At 39.2% G+C, this 23,976-nt stretch overlaps 1 protein-coding gene across 2 annotated transcripts in view; it reads right to left on the bottom strand.

The window, feature by feature from the left end:
- The window catches only part of nbas (NBAS subunit of NRZ tethering complex), a 353,782-nt gene that overhangs the window by 119,752 nt on the left and 210,054 nt on the right, over positions 1 to 23,976 (bottom strand). For both annotated transcript variants that reach the window (XM_049479822.1, XM_049479826.1), the window contains 3 exons: positions 18,902 to 19,155; positions 7,446 to 7,780; positions 2,654 to 2,866 (listed from right to left, as the gene is read on the bottom strand). In XM_049479822.1, coding sequence (XP_049335779.1) covers positions 2,654 to 2,866; positions 7,446 to 7,780; positions 18,902 to 19,155 — 802 coding nt within the window. The remainder of the gene's footprint in view (positions 1 to 2,653; positions 2,867 to 7,445; positions 7,781 to 18,901; positions 19,156 to 23,976) is intronic.

The raw sequence follows: 23,976 nt of genomic DNA, 5'->3' as shown, positions 1-23,976 counted from the left end.
AAATGTTTTAAAATTATAATCAATACAATCCCTTCACTGCTAATCAATTACAGCTGCAAATAGCACTGGATGACAGGGACATAAAATGTGATGTGCAATAAAGTCGATGGGTATTGTAATGAGGAGCGATATAAGAGGTAATAAATTCTAATTAAAATGTGACATTTTAAACTGTATCTGACTACCTGTGCAGCAAATACACCCCCTTTCAATCCTCAGTAATTAAACTAAAATCATTCAATTGAATAGAACATCGGATAAGACATTCAATCCACATGCAGGAGATGTTAATGTTAGACAGGGATTCTAATGCCACTTTCCCTCTAATCCAATTATTCATCATGGTGCTGATCTATGGTAAGGTTAGAAAGAAGATACTGATGTTTGAATAGTAATGTTTTTGCAAGACCATCAATTTTCAATTATACCATACTCTACAGGCTTATAAAGTACACCAAACAAAAACAAACAATTTTTATGACTTTATAAAGATTGTGTGTTCTTTTACCAAAGCTTTTATCATTCACATGAAATGCAAAAAGGTTTGATAGATGAACCTGATTATAAATAACAGTAAAAAGACAATACCTATTTGCTATATTTTCTATAAGTTACCAAGATTAGTCCTGATGGGACTTCTATAGGTCACAACAATAAGCCTTGGGAACTCATGCCCTTATTTAGAGGACTTTTGTCCACTGTATACCAGGAATAAGACTTGCTGTTTTGGAGATGCTTTGACCGAGATGTAGAATTATTACAGTTTGGCTCTTGTCAAAGTCTGTCAGATTCGTAAACCTGATGTTTTTCCTGCTTTTAACTTCAACTTCAAAAACTGACTGTTCACTCACTGTTTACCTCGCCCCCTTCACAGGTGGCAGATAATCAAGAGTTATTCACATAAACGGAAACAACAAAGGCCAAATACTGAATATCAAACATGCTTTATCACAGGTCTTGTTTTCACAATTTACACTTAACACTTTTAGCTGAGATTTAGCATTTTAGAAGACATATCAACAAAGCACCATATAACTTAATCATCAGATTGACACTAGGCCAAGTCATCAGGCATTGAGTTGTGATGCCATCAGACAGAACAGCCTGTCTCAGCAGGGTGTAAGAGGGTTAGCTGGGATGCTAGCTGTTTTTCTGAGCGGGATTACTCACTAGTAGTTAATGACAGGTCACTGGACACTGCGCTACTTATGAAGCCCAGAATACCAGCATGTAGGTCCCCACACGGTGTGGGATGTTAGCTTGTAACAGTTAAAATATATATCACTTCTGTTCCTTAAGCTTTTGAAAATGGGTATTTAAATGTAAATAAAAGAATCAAGTGTTAGAAACACTTGAATTTGTATTATTGGTGCCAACAATACTGTGACTAAATCATGAACAAAAACATGTTTACCTTTTTTTTTTAATGCTGGTACTTTGTACCAACTGTATTTTTGATCTTTTTTTACTGTATTATAATAATTCAGGGTAGTTTTGATGCTTTTAAACTAGAACATGTTAATGTGTTGAGTTTCTGAGTTCAACTGAGAGTTTTAATGCAGAAAATGAACGCTAGTGTAGCTCCATATTCCACACTTAAGAGCTTTAAAAGAGGAATACGTGCCACAACGTGCCAGTTGTGTGTAGTTGTGTATTTGTGTGTGCATAACCACACAAGTGAGAGAGAGAGAGAGAGATAGGGAAAAAGAGAGTAAGACAACATTAACTTAAGCATAAATACAAGATAATCTACCTTCTGAACACAACAGTAAGCACTGCTGTGTAATATTACTAAATTAAACTGATAATGTGTCACCTGTCAGTTTTGTTACGTGTATTAATTTGTGTAAAATAACAAGCCAATTGCTTTAAACTGTTTATTTATCCCCTTAAAAATCCTGCTTCAGGATTTTAGTGGAAAAACAGAGCTGGCATTAAACTCTAATCCACTGAAAAAGTGACCTGCATTCTGAAACAAGTGATGAATAGATTTATTTAGTGTTACTGATTAAAATGCTGTGTGTGCATTTACATTTATACACACAGGATCTTTTGACTTTTAACAAAGACATTTCAGTATTGGAACTTATTTCCTCTCTCTCTCTTTCACACACACCTTCCTCAGGTAACAGGTAGGTGAGACTGTGCTGTGAGGCTGCTAGAGTGACACTTTGAGGGCGCCACAGAAATAAAATGCTGCAGTTCTGCCCTAGAAGCCAACGGGAGCCAGAGCCCTTCCACGAAAAGTTAGGTCTCACAGCATATTCCTAATCTACTACAGCAGAAGCTCCAGCAGTCCACCTGCTCCTGTACTGTTCCTCTACTGTCTCCACTGCAGACACACACCTGACAGTCAATCCGTCAGACTGTCGATGAGGACCGGGGGAGGATGAGGAAAAGACGACGGGGCAGGAGCGAGAGATTGCTGTTGGTTGAACATGCACTGAGCACGAAAGAGACAGAAGTGATCCTGACAGCTCATAAATGTTCATGACATCTTGTCATTTTGTGTGTCTGAATGAGAAGGTGTGCTTTTACAATGAGAATGACTTGTCTACTGGGAGAGGACAGGTATTGAGCGAGTGAGGGAGTTTGTGCGTGCGAGTGTGTGTGTGTAAAAGAGAGAGACAGACAGACAGATTGTGAGGGGTACCTCTTGGCTGTTTCTGAGTGAAAGGGGGAAGGCGTGGCCTAGTGTCTCCAGATGGTTGAGGGACTGCTGCAGGTGGGTGAGGGCGTGGTTAAAGCTGAAAGTGGAGCTTTCAATTGTTCCATCATCTCCGCTCCTCTTCTTGCTCTTCTCACTGATGGCCTTCAGAGCCTTCAGCGCTCGACTACAGATCTCTGTTCTGGTCTCAACAGACAGCTATGAAGGCACACACAGACAGAACACACACACAGACAAAAACAATATATTAAAGGTGTCATTTCAATGTCGTTTGTTCATTTATGTTAAAATGTCTAGTTGTGGTCTGTGTTAAAATAAAAAATGCTCTGGTGATCCGGTATAATTATGCTTTAGTCCAGTGGAGGAGCGAGCAGAGAGAAACAACAGGATTTCGGCTCTTGCTCATGAAAATTCATACATGCAAACATATCGCCTCTGATTGGCTAACAAGCACTGTGAGGCAGTTAGATGGACAACAGTTAGAAATGTTTTGAAATAAAAACAATATTTTTTTACTCTACAACATGTGTAATGCCCTGCTAAGTGAAGTTCAGCCACTGTCCTAGTCTCTGCAAAACACAAAATCCACCGGAGATCCTATCTTAACACACAGAGGTGGGAAGTCCTGGTCCAGAAAGTAAAAAAAATCCTCAAAGTTTTACTTTTAACAAGTGTGAACAGAACTGCTCTAAAACACACACACCTACCTATCTCATTTGTACTTTACTGGTGGCATTAGATAGACCAATTCTAACCATTTGTTCCTTAGCTCTAAATTACTGGGTAAAGCATATAACACTGATGTGATATTTGCCCAAATAACACAGTAACAAACTGCCATGTTTTTCCTAGCACTGTTTCCTATTTCGTCTTTAAATGTGATATAGTGAAATTACAGTAGGACATGAACTGAGGAATTATTTCGTTTATTTAGATCAATAACTATGCAAAAACAAATACTGTCCAAAATTTCAATGCCCCAATGATCATGAGCGCAACTTGCAATATCGCTCTCATTTTGGTTACAAAAGTCCTTAAAAATGTCCTCATTATTTCAAACTTGCTAACTCTTTTTGGGAACCCATTTTTGTTCAACGTTAGACTGGAAATAAAGGGTGGAAATAAACAAAACAAATAACAAAAAACTAAAATTCCATCCATCCATCCACCCATTGGTTAAGTCATTTAAGTAATGCTAGAACTGTTTGGGCCATTAAAAAAAATAAATAAATAAAAAATCTGAAAAATGACTGAATTTGGGGGACTCTTTCCACCCTACAAAATAGTCATTAAATTTACATGATCTGTAACCTGTATCAAACTACCAGACTATCATTAAATATATATGATTTGAGTATGGCATAGTCATAACTGAAACGAGAGCAATCTGCAGCCACGAGTGTGCAGATGAATGTGTGTAAAAGAATCTAGCTTTAAGCACTGAACAGACTCAACAGAAACACAGATACAACCCAGAACAGTGCAGTTTACAATCTTATATGCTAGGAATTAACAGCTGAATCTGTGAAGTCTGAGAAGATGGCAATCAGCAAATGATTTTAGCCAGACTTTAACTTTTACTTTTAAAAGCTTTAATATTAAATAAAAATTGACTGATTTAAACTCAACACTAGAACTAGAGCTGCAACATGTTCATGACTGCAGTCAGGGTAAAGAGGGCACTTTTGTAGACATTAGGGATAATTTTAGATTTTTATACTGTCTGAGCATACAAGATCCTTGCTGAACATTTCAGGGTTGTAATTTATGCAGATCAGTAAGTGCTGAATGATATTCTATAAGCATATAACACACAAATACATTGTGTGTTTGTGCACACACAAGCTTTTTCAAGGGTTTTCAATCTTCTGTACAGTAAACTGTATCTGACTGACTGCCTGGGCTTCTGCTTCTGTTAGTACACACACACACAAACAGCTGTAGCATGGGGGGGGTTTACTCAGGAAAGCACCACACAGAGCGGAAACCAATGACATCTGCCATGCCCTGCTATAGCTGCTTTGTGGGCGTGCTGTGAATAAAGACAAATGTGTGGGCTTGGATGCATGTGTGTGTCTGTGTGTTTCAAAGATGCTCTTTGTGTGCAAGAAAGAGCACTTCTTTGAAGTAAAAGACAGCTAGGAGATGCACACTGGGATATGGAGTTTAATAGTTTCCCACTGGGATGGATCAATGAGTGTATATTAAAAAGGACAGACGAGTGAGCAAGATAAGGGAGAGGGGGAGGGAGAAAAAGAGAGAGAAAGAGAGAGAGAGAAAGAGAGAGAGAGAGAGAGAGAGAGAGAGCTTAAACAAGTACATGTCTTACTATGTATAGTACTACTGCATTTTATAATTAACAAAATTAACAAAAATAATTCAAGCAGATTTCGACACAACTTATTCAAAGTGTTTATATGCACCTACTCCCAAATAAATAAATTAAATTAAATCCATGTACAGAAATCATTTACTTTTTTTTCTATGTGTCTGGTTGATATAGTGGTAAATCAAGTCTATAAAATCAAAGAATCAAAGCAAATCTCCCCTGTATAAGTTCTGAATATGCAAATAAGCATGCCAGGTGACGATATGAGGTATGATATTTATGACCATATATGTATATCTTATTCATGTAGATTTTTAAATGTATGGGGCCCTATATTACACCATGTGCAAGGTGTGTCGCAATTCTCATTGCTATTTTACATCTTGCCAACATTTTTTTTTCACACCTTCCTCCTGTGTTGTTTAAATAGCAAAGCCATTCATGAATATATCCATGCTGATGCACATGGTGGTTTGGAAATGAGGTGTGTTTAGGTAAATTTCTGGCGTATTGCTATCTTGGCAACGGAAATCACAGCTGCGCTGCTGACTAATTTGAATCCTGACAGTTTCCTAACAGTCATTAGCTAGACGTTCATTACTATCTTGGCAACACAGGTGTGCTGTGCGCTGTCAGTGCATGTACACTTCCACTTTGTTTTCTGCCACTGACTGATTAGAACCCTGACTACAGTCCATAGTCAGACATTTATTGCTATCTTGGCAACGCAGGTGCACCACGAGCTCTCAGTGCACATACACCCCTACTTGTCACACACACTTAATCAAGCTGCACCGTGCACAGTTGACAAATCGCCTATACGACTATAAATAGGGTCCATGGTGTTAAAGATATGGTCTGGCTCCGCCCTCACTAAAGACAACTCATTTGTCTGGAAGTGGGCAACTTCCACAGAACACAGGCTACTGCCTTTAAAGTGTGTTGTGACAGTGGCCACGTGGAAGAGGGCAGAGTCTGGGTGCACCCATTCAGCAACACCTGAATCCACTCATCAAGCTGATCAGTGCTTTATAAAAATGACAAGTTTGAGTGGTGTGGTGATAAGAACTCTCTTTACTGAACGGTGCATGAATCGTGTTTCCCTGCAATAACCCGCCTTTATTTTTTTCCTCCTGTTGACTCATCTTGTTATGTGTTTTTTCCCTCTCTTGGTACCAAACCTCTTCTTCCTCTCCTCTCCTTTCTTCTGCTCTACTACGCACAGACACCAAGTAACAAGGACCCTGGGGCTGGACGGATAAAACCAAGGCTGCGTCTACAATGGCTGGTGCTGACTGGGCCGTCCACTGACCCACCCGCTCCTCCCCTGAGCTCTTTACCTCCCTACGCAAAATCAGCAGCTGCTGACTCGCTGTTTTTGCATCCCCTGAGTCAGACTTGCCCTTTTTACTCTCTCCATGAGACTCAATAAGGCCCTGTGCCAAAAGGTTTTGAACTGTGCCCCTTAGTCTGTTGTTTCCAGTTGTTGGGTAGTGCCATCCCTGGCACATATTGCACCTGTAATCTACCAAACTGCAGTTTAAATCAATTTACCTTCATACTGAAGACTACCATTAGCATCATATCACAACTCCTTGTCCGTAACTGAACTATATGGGTCACGTACAAAAGCCCAGTTTTGATAGTTATTAGTTTTCTGTATTTTTAGTGAAAGGTAAAGCTGAGCAGCAGCAGACTCCCTCTTCAGATAGTGTGGTGTGCGTGCATCTAAAGGTGAGTTTAGTCACTAGAAGTGGATATATAGTAACTATAGTTTGAAATTCTGCCTGTTATTCAGTTGGACACAATCTATTTTTGTTGTGTGAAATGCCTATTACTAGATGCTAATAATGCTAAACGCGATTAGCATGCTAACACATTATTTAGCTTATTGTTAGCCCTATTGATGCTTAATGTTGCCAGATTTAGACTTATATGTGCTAAACATTCATTATTTGGTTACTTAAAGACTAGTTATGTGTAGGTGTGTTAGTTTTATATTGTAAATTGTTTGTGAATCTTTGGCTATGCTAAGTGTTTTTTGCTTAACGTTTAGTGTTTATTGCACATGTTGTTAAGTGAAAGGGATCTTGACACTAGCCAATTGTTATTTTTTTTTTCTTTCTTTGTTTCTTTAATTTCAGAACCACACATACAGACGTATCCATACACACAAACACACAAGCTGGATGTTAATGAGCTGTCTCATATTGTTATTACAGTGTTGTGGGTATTACGATTTCTTGAATGAAATTCCCTTCTTAAACGACACAAAGACTAGTGTTCTAACTGGACACTCTATAGAGGTTGCCACTGGAAATAGGAAGCAGCACTAAATCGTTCACAATCCTTTCAGGTCATGCCTACTGATATCACACATATCCATCCTCTAAATCATAACTGCACTAGTAGTGTATATTGTGCTTGGTGTGTAAAGGCTTTACTCACATGACAGGCTGCTTCCGGGGAAAAGGTGATGGCATCCAGGAACTTCACAGCATCTGAAGGCAGCAGCCTGTCGAAGTACTTGGCGCAGGTGTCGTAAGCATGGAGGTATTCCTGGTCAGTTTGGGGTGATCTCTTGAGGACGTGGGCATCCCCCTCCCAGAAAAGCTTATGTAGCCATGTGGAGTGGACAGCACTCGCAGTGAGAGCCTCATCAGCCTTCAGAGGGATCCGTGCAGCCAGTTTGGAGATTGACAGAACATTCTGGCTGGTCAGCACTGGCTCCAGAGCCTTCAGAGGGTCAGAGTCCTCGTCTGTTAGCTTCTTATAATCCAGCCCTGTGGAGGAGACATGACACGATGATAAAGATCAACACTATAAGCAAGAAGAGTTCTATACAAAGCAGAGAAATACATACAAGGTTTGAGGTGCTACTTTTAAGAGCTAGAAATATTTGCTAGCAATTTACTGTAAGACACAACAGCTAGATTTGTAGGACATTAATGTCCTCAAAGACATGTATGACAATATCTAATTAGATTGTTTTTTTTTATTAGGTTACACCTTAACCAGATGCTTTTAGCAGCCATTAACACGCTTTCAGCAGGCTGGATATTTGACCACGCCATGTGATATAATTGGCAATAAGATCAATTAATCAATCAGTTTATTGTTTTACGGTCATAAAGCCATAATCTTTAACACAAAGGATAGAGATCAGGACTCTAAGAAAGCTATACCAAAGCATCATAATATCCTGCTTTGCACACTATATATATATATATATATAACTGTAATAGCGTATACCATGGTATTAAACATTGTAACTGTATTTTCGAACAAGGATGTTTTTTCATAAATAAAGTCACCTGAATGTGAGAGGCCTGTTGTTGTTAGTGTGTGTGTGTGTGTGTGTGTGTGTGTGTGTGTGTGTGTGTGTGTGTGTGTGTTTGTGTGTCTCTGGACACAGACAGATTACACTGGTGTGTGCACACCCATTTGGCTTTTAAATATTTAAACATCAACTTAAGAAAAAAAAAAAAAAAAAAACCTCAGTCACGACAGAGTGTGATGACACAGACAGACACATCAAAAATATTCACAAACACTGACAGAAACAAACAGAGAGTGTGTGTGTGTGTGTGTGTGTGTGTGTGTGTGTGTGTGTGTGTGTGTGTGTGTGTGTGTGGAATGTGGCAATTCTTCTAGGGTGCCAACATGCAACTAGAACTGAGTGACTGAATAAAAGTGAAAAGTGCCTCTGTGTGTGTGTGTGTGTGTGTGTGTGTGTGTGTGTGTGTGTATGTGTGTATGTGTGTGAGTGTAAGTTTAAGTGTGAGAGAGAGAGTAGAAGAGAGTTTAACTGTAATAAATATTACACAATTAATTATGGCATTAGTTGTATGTTTTGTAAAAATATTTTTTCTTTATTTAATTATTATTTAATGTACTGAGAGAGAGAGAGAGAGAGAGAGAGAGAGAGAGAGAGAGAATTGTTAAGAGTTTTGCATTATGCATTAAAACACAGGCTAACCCCTCTATGTTCACATGCACACACACACGCACGCACGCACACACACACACACACACACACACACACTAAGAGACATTAACAGATCAATCATACACTGCAGATTATATACACATGCTCACTCATGCCTTGGGTAACACATAACAGGATGACACATTACAGCACTGGAAATACGGATGACCATCAGTGGTAGAGCATGCTGAAAATGAACATGGCCAGAACCACATCTACTGACCAACAATGAGGAGGACCAGTCTAATACAGTGCTGGGTGGTACAGAGTAATGAAGTGGATACAACAAATTCTTTCTAAGTCAAATATTGCAATATTTTCTTGTTTCTTACACAACCATACTACATATCGTATATCACAATGGTCCTTTTGCAAGACTTTAAACGCTACACTTACAGGGGTTGAACAATGAAACTGAAACACCTGTCATTTTACTGTGGGAGGTTTCATGGCTACATTGGAGCAGCCTGGTGGCCAATCTTCATTAATTGCACATTTCACCCGTAAGAGCAGAGTGTGAAGGTTCAATTAGCAGGGTAAGAGCACAGTGTTGCTCAAGACATTGCAATGCACACAACATTATGGGTGACATAACAGAGTTCAACAAAGGACAAATTGTTGATGCACATCTTGCTGGCGCATCTGTGACCAAGACAGCAAGTCTTTGTGATGTATCAAGAGCCACGGTCTCCAGGGTAATGTCAGCATACCACCAAGAAGGACCAACCACATCCAACAGGATTAACTGTGGACGCTGTAAGAGGAAGCTGTCTGAAAGGGATGTTCGGGTGCTACCCCGGATTGTATCCAAAAAACATAAAACCACGGCTGCTCAAATCACGGCAGAATTCAATGTGCACCTCAACTCTACTGTTTCCACCAGAACTGTCCTTCGGGAGAATCAATTATTGTGGTCTAAAACCAGGTGTTTCAGTTTCATTGTCCAACCCCTGTACCTACCTGTGTAACAAGATTTAACTGTCAATCACTCAGCATACAGTATAAACGTGAGCCAAATGCTGTAAATAAGATAAAATATCAGTGTGTGGTCAAATGTAGAGGCACCAATAGCACTAAGCACATGCAAAGAGGTGCATGAAATCCACTCTTAATGTTCACTTTCATGTCATGCCATAAAATAAGATATGTATCTAGGACCACATACTAGTCAGAAGTTTCAGCACACCACATTTTTTACCTTTATTGTTGCCATTTAATCTCTACAGGTCCAGTCAATAATCACAGCTGGAGATACTACTTTACAGGTCTTGGGAAGATGCTGCTTAGTTTAGCAGATAACATATACATCTATATTTGAGTAGCCTACCGTTTTATCTTGTTTGCAGCTTGATCTAGATCTCAGTTATGCTGCTGGTAGGAGAGGTAGATAAACTTTCAAACTCACTGCCAATATTTACTCTTGTTTTATTCTTTCTTTAGTCACTGAGCTTTTTTGAGACATGTTGAGGCTTTTTAGGCTGTGTAACAGCTGAGGTTTCAGCTGAACCAGCTCTGCTTGCTAGCTTCCATGCTGCAGCACCACTGGCTTACTGTTGGGTGTTGGCCACCTCAAGGCTGGAGTTAGTGTTGGGGAATGAGCAGCAGGCGGAGTCAGAGGCCAAAACAAACACAGATACTCGGGACGCACTGCAAAGTGCAAATAGGAATGCACTGGCTGAAGTGTTGCTGACAAGAGCTGCCTTTCCTTAATATCTGATGATACATCCTGATAATTTTATCATTTACTACTGAAATATATTCCTTATTGGTCATTTAATAGATTGAGCTATAAACTGTGCACAGCACTGACTGCTTAAAATAAGTATCCTGACTTGAGTCAAACAGTTGTTGATGTTTTCTGCTTCAATTCTCTTAAAGCATTTCTGTTAAAACAAACTATTCAGTGGGTAAAGAGGAACTGCGGAGCCGAGGTCCACAGTACAGACAGTTCCTGCCTACAAACTAAATACTCTTTTTTTTTTTTTTTTTTGGTTTGTTTTGAACAAAATCAGTGCATGTCAGTTTCTGCTCTAGCACTGAGCACCATGTTCTTTGGGAATTAGCGTGACACTAAAGAACTGCAAACAGCAGTCTGCCTTGTAGCTACAGAATGCCAAAGGCTGATAGCCTTGGGACACTTGTACAACATTAAACTCATAGCACAGTGTAGAACTTCATTATACAGTCTGTCACTAAGCATACGCATACATCTAGATTTAAAAAAAAAGAAGCTGTTTGGCTTAGAGATGAGCTATGATGCATCAGAATTGTGTTACTGAAGAGTAACAATAACCACAGTTTCAGATCACTAAAATTTCAGGGAGAAAGAAAAAAAAAAGGTCTTGATTTGTTTATTAGTCTGTATTCTTCTTTAGGTCTTTAAATCTTTCCCAAAGAGAGGCATCCCACAATAAACTGTGGTACATTCACAACTCAGAATTCACGGGTGGACAGGATATGACTGCTGATACTGTAATAGAAATGAGTAAGGGATGAGTATGGGAAGGTATCAGAAATATAGCATTACTTTATATTAAATATGCAGGAAGTGTGGATATATTCATGGAAACTGACAATGAAAAGGATGTGGCATGTGTTCCATCAGAAGAATGTCATGCATGTCCAAAATGTCAACTTTACAAGCGGACATTCTTAACCTTCTTAACTTTTAATGAAGGTCAGTATACACACAAAACAACAACAAAAACACCAAAACAGCATTTATATCAGTCTATTCATCATAAAAAAGTAAAGACAATGTCAAGGACAGATGCTGTGTTCAAATAAAGTGGTAAACTAAAAACAGACAACGATTTACTTCCAGGAATAAAATCAAGGTTTTTCATTAAAGGTCACAATCCATCGTTTTTTTACTCATTTTAAAATATCTAGTCGTAATCTGGTGTTTCTATTTAGCCCTGCTTTAGATAACTGAGCTAGAGGTCTCAGAAGAAAGACAGGATTTCGGCTCTTGCTCATGAATATTCATACGTGCAAATATATCGCCTCTGATTGGCTAACAGAGCTGCAGCAGAGAACGCCTACCTGCCTTCCCCCACAGTCAGTTTTACAGCTCTAAAGGACAAAAGGTTTTATAGATAAACAGCCTTAGTTATGAAGATATAGCACTAAGTCCTAGGCAAAGTTAACCCTTAAACTTTGCTTGAGGTCAGACTCTCAGCATCGCTCTAAATGTTAGCAATATTAAATCAAACGGAGATCCAATTTAAACCTACAGTTACTTAAACAAGATAGCTAATACTAATTGGCTATATAGATAGAGCTGTAAGCTCCTCCTTAGCTAACTCCTTCTGCTGCAGCCTGGCTTCAGCTCTGTCTGTGGGCGGTCCCGAGCTGAGGTGGGCGAGGCCATGAATAATAACTCACGGGTTGATGTCGACACGGTGCTTTACCTGATCAACTAATTTTTCTGAGTATTTTCTTTTACTAGCTACTGCAGACAGTGGAGGTTGAAGAACAGTTTCATGTGCAGTATGCATATACAACTCAGAGACACCTATAGTATTTCACAAAGAACCAGAAAAAGATTTTAGCAGAAGAAGACCTTTAATGTCACAGTAAAATGTAACATTCTGACAGTTACTGAATGACTTTCCATCCATTCCTTGCTTTTCTTTTTTTTTTTTTTTTTTTTGTAATGCCATAAGAGATAAAGCCAGCATAAATGTAGCTGTAGCGACACTATTCTCTCAGTTCTTCTTTGAGCACATAGAAAACAGGTTGTGTGCATTTGGCAAACAGTGCCACCAGTGAAAAGGTTATAAAATATACTCTGCTACTATGACACATTTCCAAAAACTAAATGTAATCTATACCAGTCTGAAATCACACCTTGATAATTTCATCCAAAGAATGCTGGTAAACAGACAATAAGTTTACTAAACAATAAGTAGTTACTAAAACTTGTTAATTAACTGAGAGAAGGGAAGAGAAGATAAGAGAAGGGAAGCAAAGGGAAGGGAAGGGAAGAGAAGATAAGAGAAGGGAAGCAAAGGGAAGGGAAGGGAAGAGAAAAGAGGAGAAGAGAAGGGACGGGAAGGAACGGGAAGGGAAGGAAAGAGAAGGGTAAAGAGGAGAAGAGAAAAGAAGAGAAGAGAACAGAAGGGAAGGGACGGGAAGTAACGGGAAGGGAAGAAAAGAGAAGAGAAGGAAAGGGACAGGAAGGAACAGGAAGGGAAGGGAAGAGAAGGGTAAAGAGGAGAAGAGAAGAGAAGAGAAGAGAAAAGAGGAGAAGAGAAGAGAAGGGAAGGGAATGGACGGGAAGGAACGGGAAGGGAAGGGAAGAGTAAAGAGGAGAAGAGAAGACAAGAGAAGAGACGAGAAAGGGAGGGAAGGGAAGGGAAGAGAAGAGAAGGGAAGGAAAGAGAAGAGAAAAGAGGAGAAGAGAAGAGAGGAGAAGAAAAGAGAAGAGAAGAGAGGAGAAAAGAGGAGAAGAGAAGAGCCATGTAATTGCAGGACCATGTAATAGCTCCTGCAACATGAGGAAAACTAGCTGTGCATCATGTGTAAAATGCAAAACATGCTTCTTCTATTCTGAAACTGCCACCAGTATCTAAGTCTTGTGTGGAGCACAGAAAATAGCAGCTAATTTGTTTTAGCCACTGAAAGGAAACTAGCTATTAAAAACGCGGCGCCGCTCGCTGCCCTGCCACGACTCTGAGCAAGCCATGTTAAATGAGCTTCCACCACAAAACCTCATTTATTCAGGACAGGAACGTAATCTGGATCAGCAGCTAAATGGCAGGCATTAGTGACTGTTCTCCTTCCGGACAGTCCATCAAAGCTTTTTTCAAGCTCTTCTGTTCAGAAAGAGAACACACTCGCCAGCAGATGTTCCTGTGATTCACAGAATCACAGAAAGAGAGAGAATAAAGGAATAGTGATAACATCACCCTCCATCACCACATGGTGTGTGTTGTTGATTGGCCTGTGTGGACATGAGCTCACCTGTTAATCACTTACATGCTAAAATTACTCTGTTTTATTAACAAACATGAGCGTGTTTTTTTCTAAATCCATCCATGCCTGACCAAAAATATAAACAATTTTAGGAAAGCTTCTGTAGTATTTTGATCATATACTGCCATTGCCGCTGCACACAAGGATATCCTGTTACTATATTATACAACTTTAGAGGAACTAGTCAGATTAAAATCTTATAATATTACTCTACCTCATCAGTATACATGCATTTTCTTTTATTTTATCACTTTTTATCAAGCCAACAAGTGCACGTATCCATGATGAGGAGCTCATGATGAGTGTGATGTGTATTAATGGCAGTGGAGTAAAAGAATAAAACTCTTATTTGGTTAATTAGTTGTGTCTATAACTCACGTTTATCCTCTTACACTATTTTAATTACCATCATAGTCTCTATGATGAAGCACCACTGGAAGCATTCAAGAAATTAACAGTAAGCCTGACCTGAGTACAGCTGCCAAGCAACAGGGTTTTTTTTGTGCAATACAAACGTGCTGGCCTTCAAATCAATGAATCAACTTTTTTTTGTTACCAATAATTTGTATTTTTTATCAGATATTTTATATTTTAAGTCAAATTGAAGACAAATGGTCTTGCTCACATTTATTTTTACTAATTCATCAGTAGGGGTGCCCCAAGATCATGTAAGATAAAAATGGCCCAATGTTTCTCGTCAGGTGTTAAATGTGTCTTCCGATACTTATATGCACAGGTAACCAAAACAAATGTTTGATCATTTTATCAAGAGTGACATGCTTGCATAATCTGTCTTTTTATGGATATCAAAGGATTCAAGGACACTTTATTGTCATTCGCATCACATGTGGTACATGAGGTGGAACGAAATTGTGATCTCACGATCCAGTTTACACCCAAGAGCTGTTTTTAAAACAGATATATAGATAAAATAAGATAACAATATAAAATAACACAATAAAAACAGAATAGAACAAAAAAGATAGAGATAAATACCCCCCCAAAATAAAAATAAATAGGGAGAGTAGGCAGGTAGCAGCAACATGAAGTCCAGAGTGCAAGTTTTGCTATAGCAGCATGATAATATGAATTAAGAGCAGTACAATATAAAGTGTCTTCGTGCGGTTTAAGGTGACAGTGGTTTTAAAGTGACACTGCAGTGTGTTGTTTAGGAGGTGTTTAAGAGTCTGTAATGAAGCTGTTTGATATGATAAATCATACAGAATTCATAATTCAAATTTGATTAACATTCATTACAAGTTGATTACTTTTAAATGTTTTAAATAATTAATCTGCAGTTTTGTATTTTGTGAGTTTCAGTCAAAAAATATTTTCAAATACACATTTTAAATCTGAAAAAAAAGATCAGTGTCTCACTTCTCCCCTGTTTATCATACTTAAAAAAAAAAAAAAAACTAAACCTTATATATTTGTTAAAATTAACTTTTTTACCCTTCCTCTTTCTTGATTTCCTGTCCAATAGGGGGCAGATACAACAGTGTGTGTGTGTGTGTGTGTGCGCGTGTGTGTGTGTGTGTGCGTGCATGCGTGTGTGTGCGCATATATGTTTGCTATAAGGCGGCATGCCCTAGAATGCCACTTTGTGTCTTTATTGAGGCCTGAGTAGGCCTAAACGCAGTGGTACATTTTTAATAACTTTAAAGCTCACCTTCCGTCGTTTTTTCTTTCATTTTAAAATGTCTAGTTGTGGTCTCTAGTATGAATGAATGACATGTGAGCCGTTTTTGTAAAAAAAAAAGTGCTCAGGTGTCTCTGTATAGCTCTTTTTTAATGGACTGTTTTAGGGGTGTGTCCAAAATGACCGGATTCCAGCTTTGCTCATGAATATTCATACATGCAAACAGCATGCAAATATCTCTCCTCTGATTGGCTAGGAGCACTGCGACGCCCCTCCGCCGCTCACTGCCTCCCACCTCCTAACTGATGAGCGGTGATGTTGCGTCGCTTCAGCTCCGCCTCTGGGAGTTTCTCGAGCCAAGGTGGGCTGGTCTGTGAGTTTCTGCCTACGTAGGCAGAAAGACAATTCAAAATTCACCCGTTTTTCGGAGGGGGGGAGGGGGGATTTCTTTGCTTAGCTCCTGCAGACAATGGGGGCTGCAAAACAGTTTAATGTGCAGGTGTACACATTCAACTCGGAGAGACCTACTGTATTCCACAAAAAACAAGAAAAATCGGATTTTCGCGGAAGGTGACCTTTAAAATGTGTTACTAAAGACTTGTGACGATGTGCACAGACGTATATTTGATATCGGAAAAAAACTTGTTATATGTTTTATGGAAGCATTTGGATTGTACCATTGGCATTACTCTAGGTGCAAAGTCCTCTGTGTAACTTGTAGCAGATTTTAAACATGACAGTTTTGTGCAGAAACAGAGAAATTGTCCTTTTATAAATCTTCTATAATGAGTATATGTTTGTGTAAGCAATGCTGTGCAGTAAAACAATATAGTACCCCATTAAACTCAGCTCCCATCAAACTCCATGTCATTTCTTGCTAGCAGATCTAGATGGGCAGATCTCTGGGTCTTTCAGATCTAGCCCTCCACAGTTCTTCTGTTCCTTAATAACAGCCCACATGTTAGAAACAGTGCTCTTTTAATAACCGTTTCCTGCTTTAAAGATCACAGTTGTCCAGAGCAATGGTTTTCATCTCTGGTCCTTTCATAGGTTAGTGCTTTTCCTGCTGTTAAACCATCTGATCCAGTCAAATAAGCCATGAACTATCCCTTTTAGAGTGGTAATGGGTAGGTTAAATCAGGAACAAGATATGTTAATATGTTCAGGGAGGAGTGCCTCCAGAACTAGTGTTGGTGAATATACATCATAGCAAGTGTTTTATATTTTATCTACACGTGATTAAGCATTAGGACTCCCTGATGATACTTTTTTATACTGGATTAGGAACAAACCTTTGCATTAGGCTGTATTTAGACAACACATTCTGTATCTATGAGCCCAAGCGTATTCAGATCGCATATGCTCTGAATGGACATAAGCCTGTCTAAGCTCATTTTATCCTATAGGGGAAAGGAATATTACTGGGCTAATCATCACAGAACAAGAACGTATCCTCCACTTGGGTACAGCCATGTCTTGCAACATGGTAAAACTAAATCCCTGTCCACGCCGGGGTCATTTTCTCTTCTGTACTGCACTGAGCAGCTGCTACGCTTGCTTTAAGGTGCAAATGTTCAGTCTGTAATTAACACATGAGCCCCGGTTCCGCTTCACTCGAGAGGGAGAAGAATGTAACTAATTAGCTGGTTCAGTTCTTATCTCTACACCCTGCTCCCCATCTCCGCTGTCTCACTTTCACTCTTATCTCTCCCTCTCTCCCTCTATCTCTCTCCCTCCCTCGTTCTCTCTCTCTCTCTCTCTTCTCTCTCTCTCTCTCTCTCTCTCTCTTCATAGGCAAAGAACAACAATCAAGCCTGCACAGACTAATTAAGATTCTTTTATCATCACTTTTAATTTGCGCCTTCTTTTCATGAAAACTGGCGCTGGCAGAGAGAAGTATGTGATTACAACACGAACTCGCGGTCACAGTTAAGACTGATGTGTTTGAGTACACAAGCAACAAACTTGCAGGTCCCCCTGTCTTTAAAAGGTGTTTATCAACAGAGTAATTTTCTTACTTTGTTTTGCTCCAGAATGTTTTATAAAGTATCTATCAAGCAAATGCACTCCTGTATTTATTATCGGAATGGCTGGACAGTTAGCTATTTATGCTAAATTATCATGTGATTTCCAGTCCATTTTAAATGGTTTAGCATTAGCATGATAGAAATTGATATATTATTGGAAAGTGGGGTGAAGTTTTAACTTAGATTCTCTGGCCGATCCCGACCCAACCCGAGGCTCAAGAAAGTAATCTGTGACGTAGGCGTCTGTTTTTAATAATAATATCATTTTTATTTTATATAAAGCTTTGGAATGAAAATCACAATATACAAAGTAACCAATCAAACTCTGTGGAGTCCGCATTACGCACTTGACTTGCAGCGCTGTGCAGTCTTATTACTGTGTTTTTGCACATATATTATAATCTTAATATAAAAAATGTGTTTGTTTAGAAAGTATTTTATATTCTTAAACCATGTTAAATTATATTAGATTAGAGGTAAGTCATTTAGACATCATTCTTTTTTTTTATAATTTAATTTAATTTTTTTTTTATTTTCTCCCCAATTTACACGGCCAACTACCCAACCCACTCAATAGGACTCCCCCTATCACTAGTAATGCCCCAACACACCAGGAGGGTAAAGACTAACACAAGCCTCCTCTGATACATGCGAAATCAGCCACCGCTTCTTTTCGAGCTGCTGCTGATACCAGAGGAAGGAACGCGCAGTGATTAGGCTCTGATACATCAGCTCACAGACGCCCTGTGCTGTGGAGAGAGAGCGCCATCTACCCACCTGGAGGGAGCAGGGCCAATTGTGCTCCCTCTGAGCACCGGCAGCTTGATGGCAAAGCTGCATGAGCGGGGGTTCGAACCTGCGACCTCCTGCTCATTGTAGCAGCGCTTTAGACCCCTGGACCACTCTTCGCCCAGACATTATTCTTGTTACCAATGTTTAAGCCTGTGATCATTGTTTGCATAGTTTGTGTTTTAATCTTTCAGAGATCTGTTCTTAATAAACATTTTTCTTAAATAATAGGTAATCTATGCTTCTTCAGTGTTGCAATGTTAATTAACATCATTATGAACTGATTCCGCTCATTCAAACAGTCGGAAAATGTTTTTAAAAGCTCATTTTCAGTGCTCTACTTACTAAAAATGTCGGGCTCGGGCTTAAAATTACAGTTTATGGGGCAGGTCGGGTCGGACTTGATATTTTGGGCCTGATCTAAGCTCTAGGTGGAGTGGAGTGGCATGAAAAAAATGACTGCAGATATTGGGTCACTCACCATTGGCCACAGCCTTGAGTTTCTTAAGCAGTTTGACGTGTGTATCAAGAGTCATGGCGGACGGAGGGAGGTAGTCGTTGCAGGAGCAGTTGTCCAGAAGGGTGTAGTAGTAGAGCAGCCTCTGCAGGTCTGTGCCCGCGATGCTTGGGTACACATACTTGCTCATGTGGCTGTAGAAGGACTCAGGATTGGTCTTTAGAGTGTGGAAAAGACTCAGAGACTCGCTCTGACTCTCTATGTCCTTGGTGGAGAGGCTGAAATAGTGGAGAAATAGAGAGCAGAGAAACAGATGAAGATGATTTATTAATTAAGATAAATAATATTTTGATAAATAGAGCAAATACAACTTTGGTATTTTTATTTTAAAACAGTGAGAAAAATTCAGTTTTCATTGAGTTTTACATGTAGGGAAGCTCTTACTGGCCAGATATGGATTTTGCCACAAGAGGATGTGAACATGCTTTTTCATATGCTCTAAAAAAAGGCGCTCACAGTTTTGTTTTTTTGGGTAGTGTACCTCTTGGTGAGATATCGCTGACTGCTAAATCAAAGACATTTTGTCCAGTTGACAGACTTTGAGAGAGAGAGAGCAATATTGAACTGAGGGAAGCAGGATGACCATTTTGAAAAAGTTGCCCACCATCAAATTGCCCACCATCCATCCAAACACCAGTTTCTACCAGCCACTGATGCCATCCGAGCTCAGTGATATGCAGGACATCCTACGGCCACATGTGTTGCTTTCTAAGGGTCTAGAGCTATAAGCTTCAATGCTAGTTCTAGCAGGAAACTCTGTACAAGTGTTTATCACTTGTATCTCAACCAATCAGCAGTTTCCACCTGTCTCCTACATACGGCAGGATCTGCAAGAGTCCAGATGCTGCATACCTAAGCCGATGACAGGGCCTACGCCAAAGACTAACTTTACGTAAATCGTTACCCGATAGATTGTTGTTCCTTGTAGAACTAGCCCTTTTTTCATCAGGATAATGCTCACCCGCACACAGCAAGAACTGTCTAGGAATTTTTCCACAGTTCCTCACCTGTCTGGTTGCCAGATTTATAATTTATGGAACTAACTGGCATGGTACTGTCAACAACCTAAACATAGAACATAAACGAGAACAAGTTAATTTACAATTTTCCATCTATTATAAGGCTACTATATCATGTTTAGCACCAGTCAAACATTTCTCAGAGTGTTTCAGCTCTTCAGCAGTGATGTTGTAATGAGCCAGGCATGGCACCAGCAGTCAACAGGAACAGAGCTCATTTATATCTATCACTTATTACATGTCTTAAAGCTACAGTTATCGAAATAGCCTGTTTAAATCTAAAGGATAAGGAGAGGATAGTTGAAGAAAAAAATAAATTAAATTAAATTAAAAAGTGGATGTTTCTGCAGCATAAAGCAACCCCAACATTTTGAATGGACTGCAAAGACAAGTATAAAATACAAGAAAAATGTAGGCTCTTTAAAATGCGATTTTCTAGGATATCTGGCCAGAGCAGGTGTGGAGAATTAGGACTGAAAATAAGCTCTAAGGGCATCAGATCTTCTGGAAAAGGTCTGACCTTCTCCCACTTCGCTCTGTTTAGCTTGTATTTAGGCACCATTTAGCCTCAGATCATTAATCTCCCGTCCTTGCTGCGGATTCCGAGGGTGTCGTGATTTTATTATTATTTTATTTTCTGCGGATCGATTTCCATACTTTATTTTGCGCTGTGATTCCATAAGCAGCTATTCCCACTGCCTCTGCACCTTTCTTCCTAATTGAATGCCTCTTCAGCAAAGATAAACAGCCACTGCCGACAACCCGCCCCCGATCCCGATGCAGGGAAACGTTTAATAGAGTCAAGCTATCAATAAATTACAATGTGAACCTTTAAAGGCTGCCAACCCCACTTTCTTAGCTAACACACTGATGCGTCTGTGTGTGTGTCTGACTGAAAGACAGAGACAAAGAGCCCGTTAAACTCTAAGTCTAAGAACCATTACTATACACTGCCTGGGTCAAAAAAAAAAGGTAATATTAAGGTTATATTGGTAATATTATTGGTAATATTTGGTTGGAACACCTTTAGCTTTGATTCTGTCACACATTTGCTGTGACATAATTTCCACAAGCTTCTGGAATCTCATAAGATTTATTTCAATCCAGTGTTGCATTAATTTTTCACCAAGATCTTGCAGCATTGATGACAGTAGAGTCAGACCACTGCACAAAGTCTTCTCCAGCACATCCCAGAGATTTTCAATGAGGTTAAGATCTGGATAAACAATCCATGTGTAAAAATCCTAAATCACTCTTTCACAATTCCAGCACCATGAATATGCTCGTATCATCAGGGAAGAAAAAAATCCATTGATTGAATAACCTGGTCTATATTCAGTATATTCAGGTAGTCAGCTGACCTCATTTTTTCAGCACATATTGTTGCTGAACCCAAACCTGACCAACTGCAGCAACTCCAGATCATAGCCCCGCCCCCACAGGCCTGTACAGTAGACACTATGCATGATGGGTGCATCACTTCAGCTGCCTCTCTTCTTACCCCATCACTCTGGCACAGGGTAAATCTGGACTCATCAGACCACATGACCTTCTTCCATTGGTACAGAGTCCAATCGTTTTGCTCTTTATCAAACTGAAGCTGAATTTGTTGGTTAGCTTCACTGATTTGTGTTTTTCCTAACGGTACACAGCTGTTTAGTCCCAAATTCCTTCAGTTTCTTTCGCATTGTTTGTAAGGAAATGCTCTTACTTTCACTATTAAACACATCTCTGAGTTCTACTGTTGTTTTTCTATGATTTGATTTAATCGCCGATCATTCAAGATTTTATTCTGACCACATTCTTTCCTAGAAGACGATGTTTCCCCACTGTCCTCCCACTTTTTAATAATAATTTAAACAGTTTTTACCCTACATTTAGTAGTTTCAACATCTGCTTGAGTCATGTCAATAATTTGACCAATCTGAAACACATTTAAATATTTTTCATGACCACAGGATGTGTCTATACACATGGTTGCTTAACAAATAAGAAGCTACTCACTGCATCAGTCCTATTTGCTTTGTTAAATGCAGCTTGTGACCTTTTTCTGGTCAGGCAGTGTATAGTGTATATAGTAACACACTGTAATATAATATAATTAAATTATATTTTGGGTGATCTATTAAACACGGGAGGGCGTGTGTTATATATGTGATATACAATGATCATAAACACACTACAGCAGTAAAGCTAGCATCTGGTTACCCTGCAGCCCCCCTCCTCTCCCCACTCTATATGTGTGTACACGAGTTTCTGCCTTGCTCAGAGAAAGACACACAGAGTAAACAGTTTCACTCCTTGTTTGGGAGATTTTTGCCCATTTTTTTCGTGGCAAAGGATTTTCAGATCTCTTGGGCTGTGTTGTGCGCACTGCTCCTTTGAAGTCTATACACACATTTCCAATGATGTCTGGATCAGAACTCTGTGGACTCATGGCAAAACCTTTAGCTAGAGTCTGTCAATACATTGTGGATTATGAGGTGTGTTTTACATCATTATACCCACTATAAAACATCCTCTTTTCATCATATGTTTTTTTTACACATAGGATGGTGTTTGCTTGCACAATTTGCTGATATTTATCACAACAACATTTTCCCTCCACCATCACTAGCTTCAAAACACAACCCCAAAGCATGATTGATGCAGAGATGTTCTCACTGCAGACAAAATCTGTTCAGCCACAAGACACGTTTCTAAAATGCATCAGATTTATTTGGATGCTCTTTAGAAAACCTCAGATTCTCAATTTTGAAAGTATTCTTCTGATGATCTGCTAAATCGCTTCTGCAAGGTTATAACACTTATTTCTGTTATGGGATTCGGAGCACTGCACAAAGTCTTCTCCAGCACATCCCAAAGATTCTCAATGAAGTTAAGGTCTGGACTATGTGGTGAAAATAATGATCTCATGCTTCCTGAATCACTCTTTCACAATTCCAGCCTATGAATCCTGATATTATCATCTTGGAATATGTCTGTGTCAAAATTTGTTTGCAGTCAAACTATAATAGGCTTTAAATCGTATTTCCACCAATCCTAGAATTATTTTCATGGCAAGTTAAAAACCCACACAATCCCACAATCCTTCACATACCTTAATTTGTATGTTGTCACACAGTCTATCATTTTAACTGTACAATGTGTTTTCACTGCTAGTACTTACCTGATTACCCAAAATCCCAACTGAATGTGAATAACCTGCGTTTTAAAAATAAAGGTTGAGGGCCCTACTTTAGTGTTCTATAGTAATTGATTTAGTGGTGTGTCCTGTTTGTTTAGCATCAGTTTTGAATAATTGATGAGCAGTGCAAGATGAGATGCGATGATGTCTTTCAAATATAAAACATATATATATGAATATAGTGAATTTCAGTTAAATAATAGCGAAGTGAAACAAAATAAATGTACGTTCAGTGCTTCTCTTTTTTTACTTTTTATTTCCTACACTACAGGATGTGAGAGAGAATGATGAGAATGAGCATCTGTCAAATTCAGAAAGCCTATATCTGCTATATTAAGCTACAATTAACAAATCTACATAAATATAAACCTAAAGTTACTGTGCACATTTTTAAGGATATTTTAATTTATAGGTGATCACTGAGGTGTATTTCTGATGTGGTAAAGAAGTGATTTGGTATTGTGTGTGGGGTGTGCTGTGCTCACTGTGATCCAGTTCTGGCTGCGTGGCTGACTGATTTTAGTCGGGGTTCAGTTGGACAGCTCTACTTTCCGTCGCCAAGACAGAAACAAGTCAGACATTTTAAATTTACCTGAACACACATCATTTCCACACCACCGCACCAATCAGGGTTAATATATTCCTGAAGTCCAACGTTTTTTTTAACATTGTGTGCGCAAGTAGTGTAATAGACTGTTGACGGGGTGTAAGATATCAATGAGCATCACCACATGCCCTGCGCAGAATGTACAATAGGGCCCTTAGTGTTTGATTTCTTAATTCTTTAAAAGATGGATGCACCGCACATCAACAGCGGTAACCGCATCAGTCTT

The sequence above is a fragment of the Astyanax mexicanus genome, chromosome 1 (assembly GCF_023375975.1).
Source record: "Astyanax mexicanus isolate ESR-SI-001 chromosome 1, AstMex3_surface, whole genome shotgun sequence".
Classification (NCBI taxonomy): Eukaryota; Metazoa; Chordata; class Actinopteri; order Characiformes; family Acestrorhamphidae; genus Astyanax; species Astyanax mexicanus.
The sequence above is the reverse complement of the archived record's forward strand: the minus strand, read 5'-3'. Positions and strand labels throughout refer to the sequence as shown.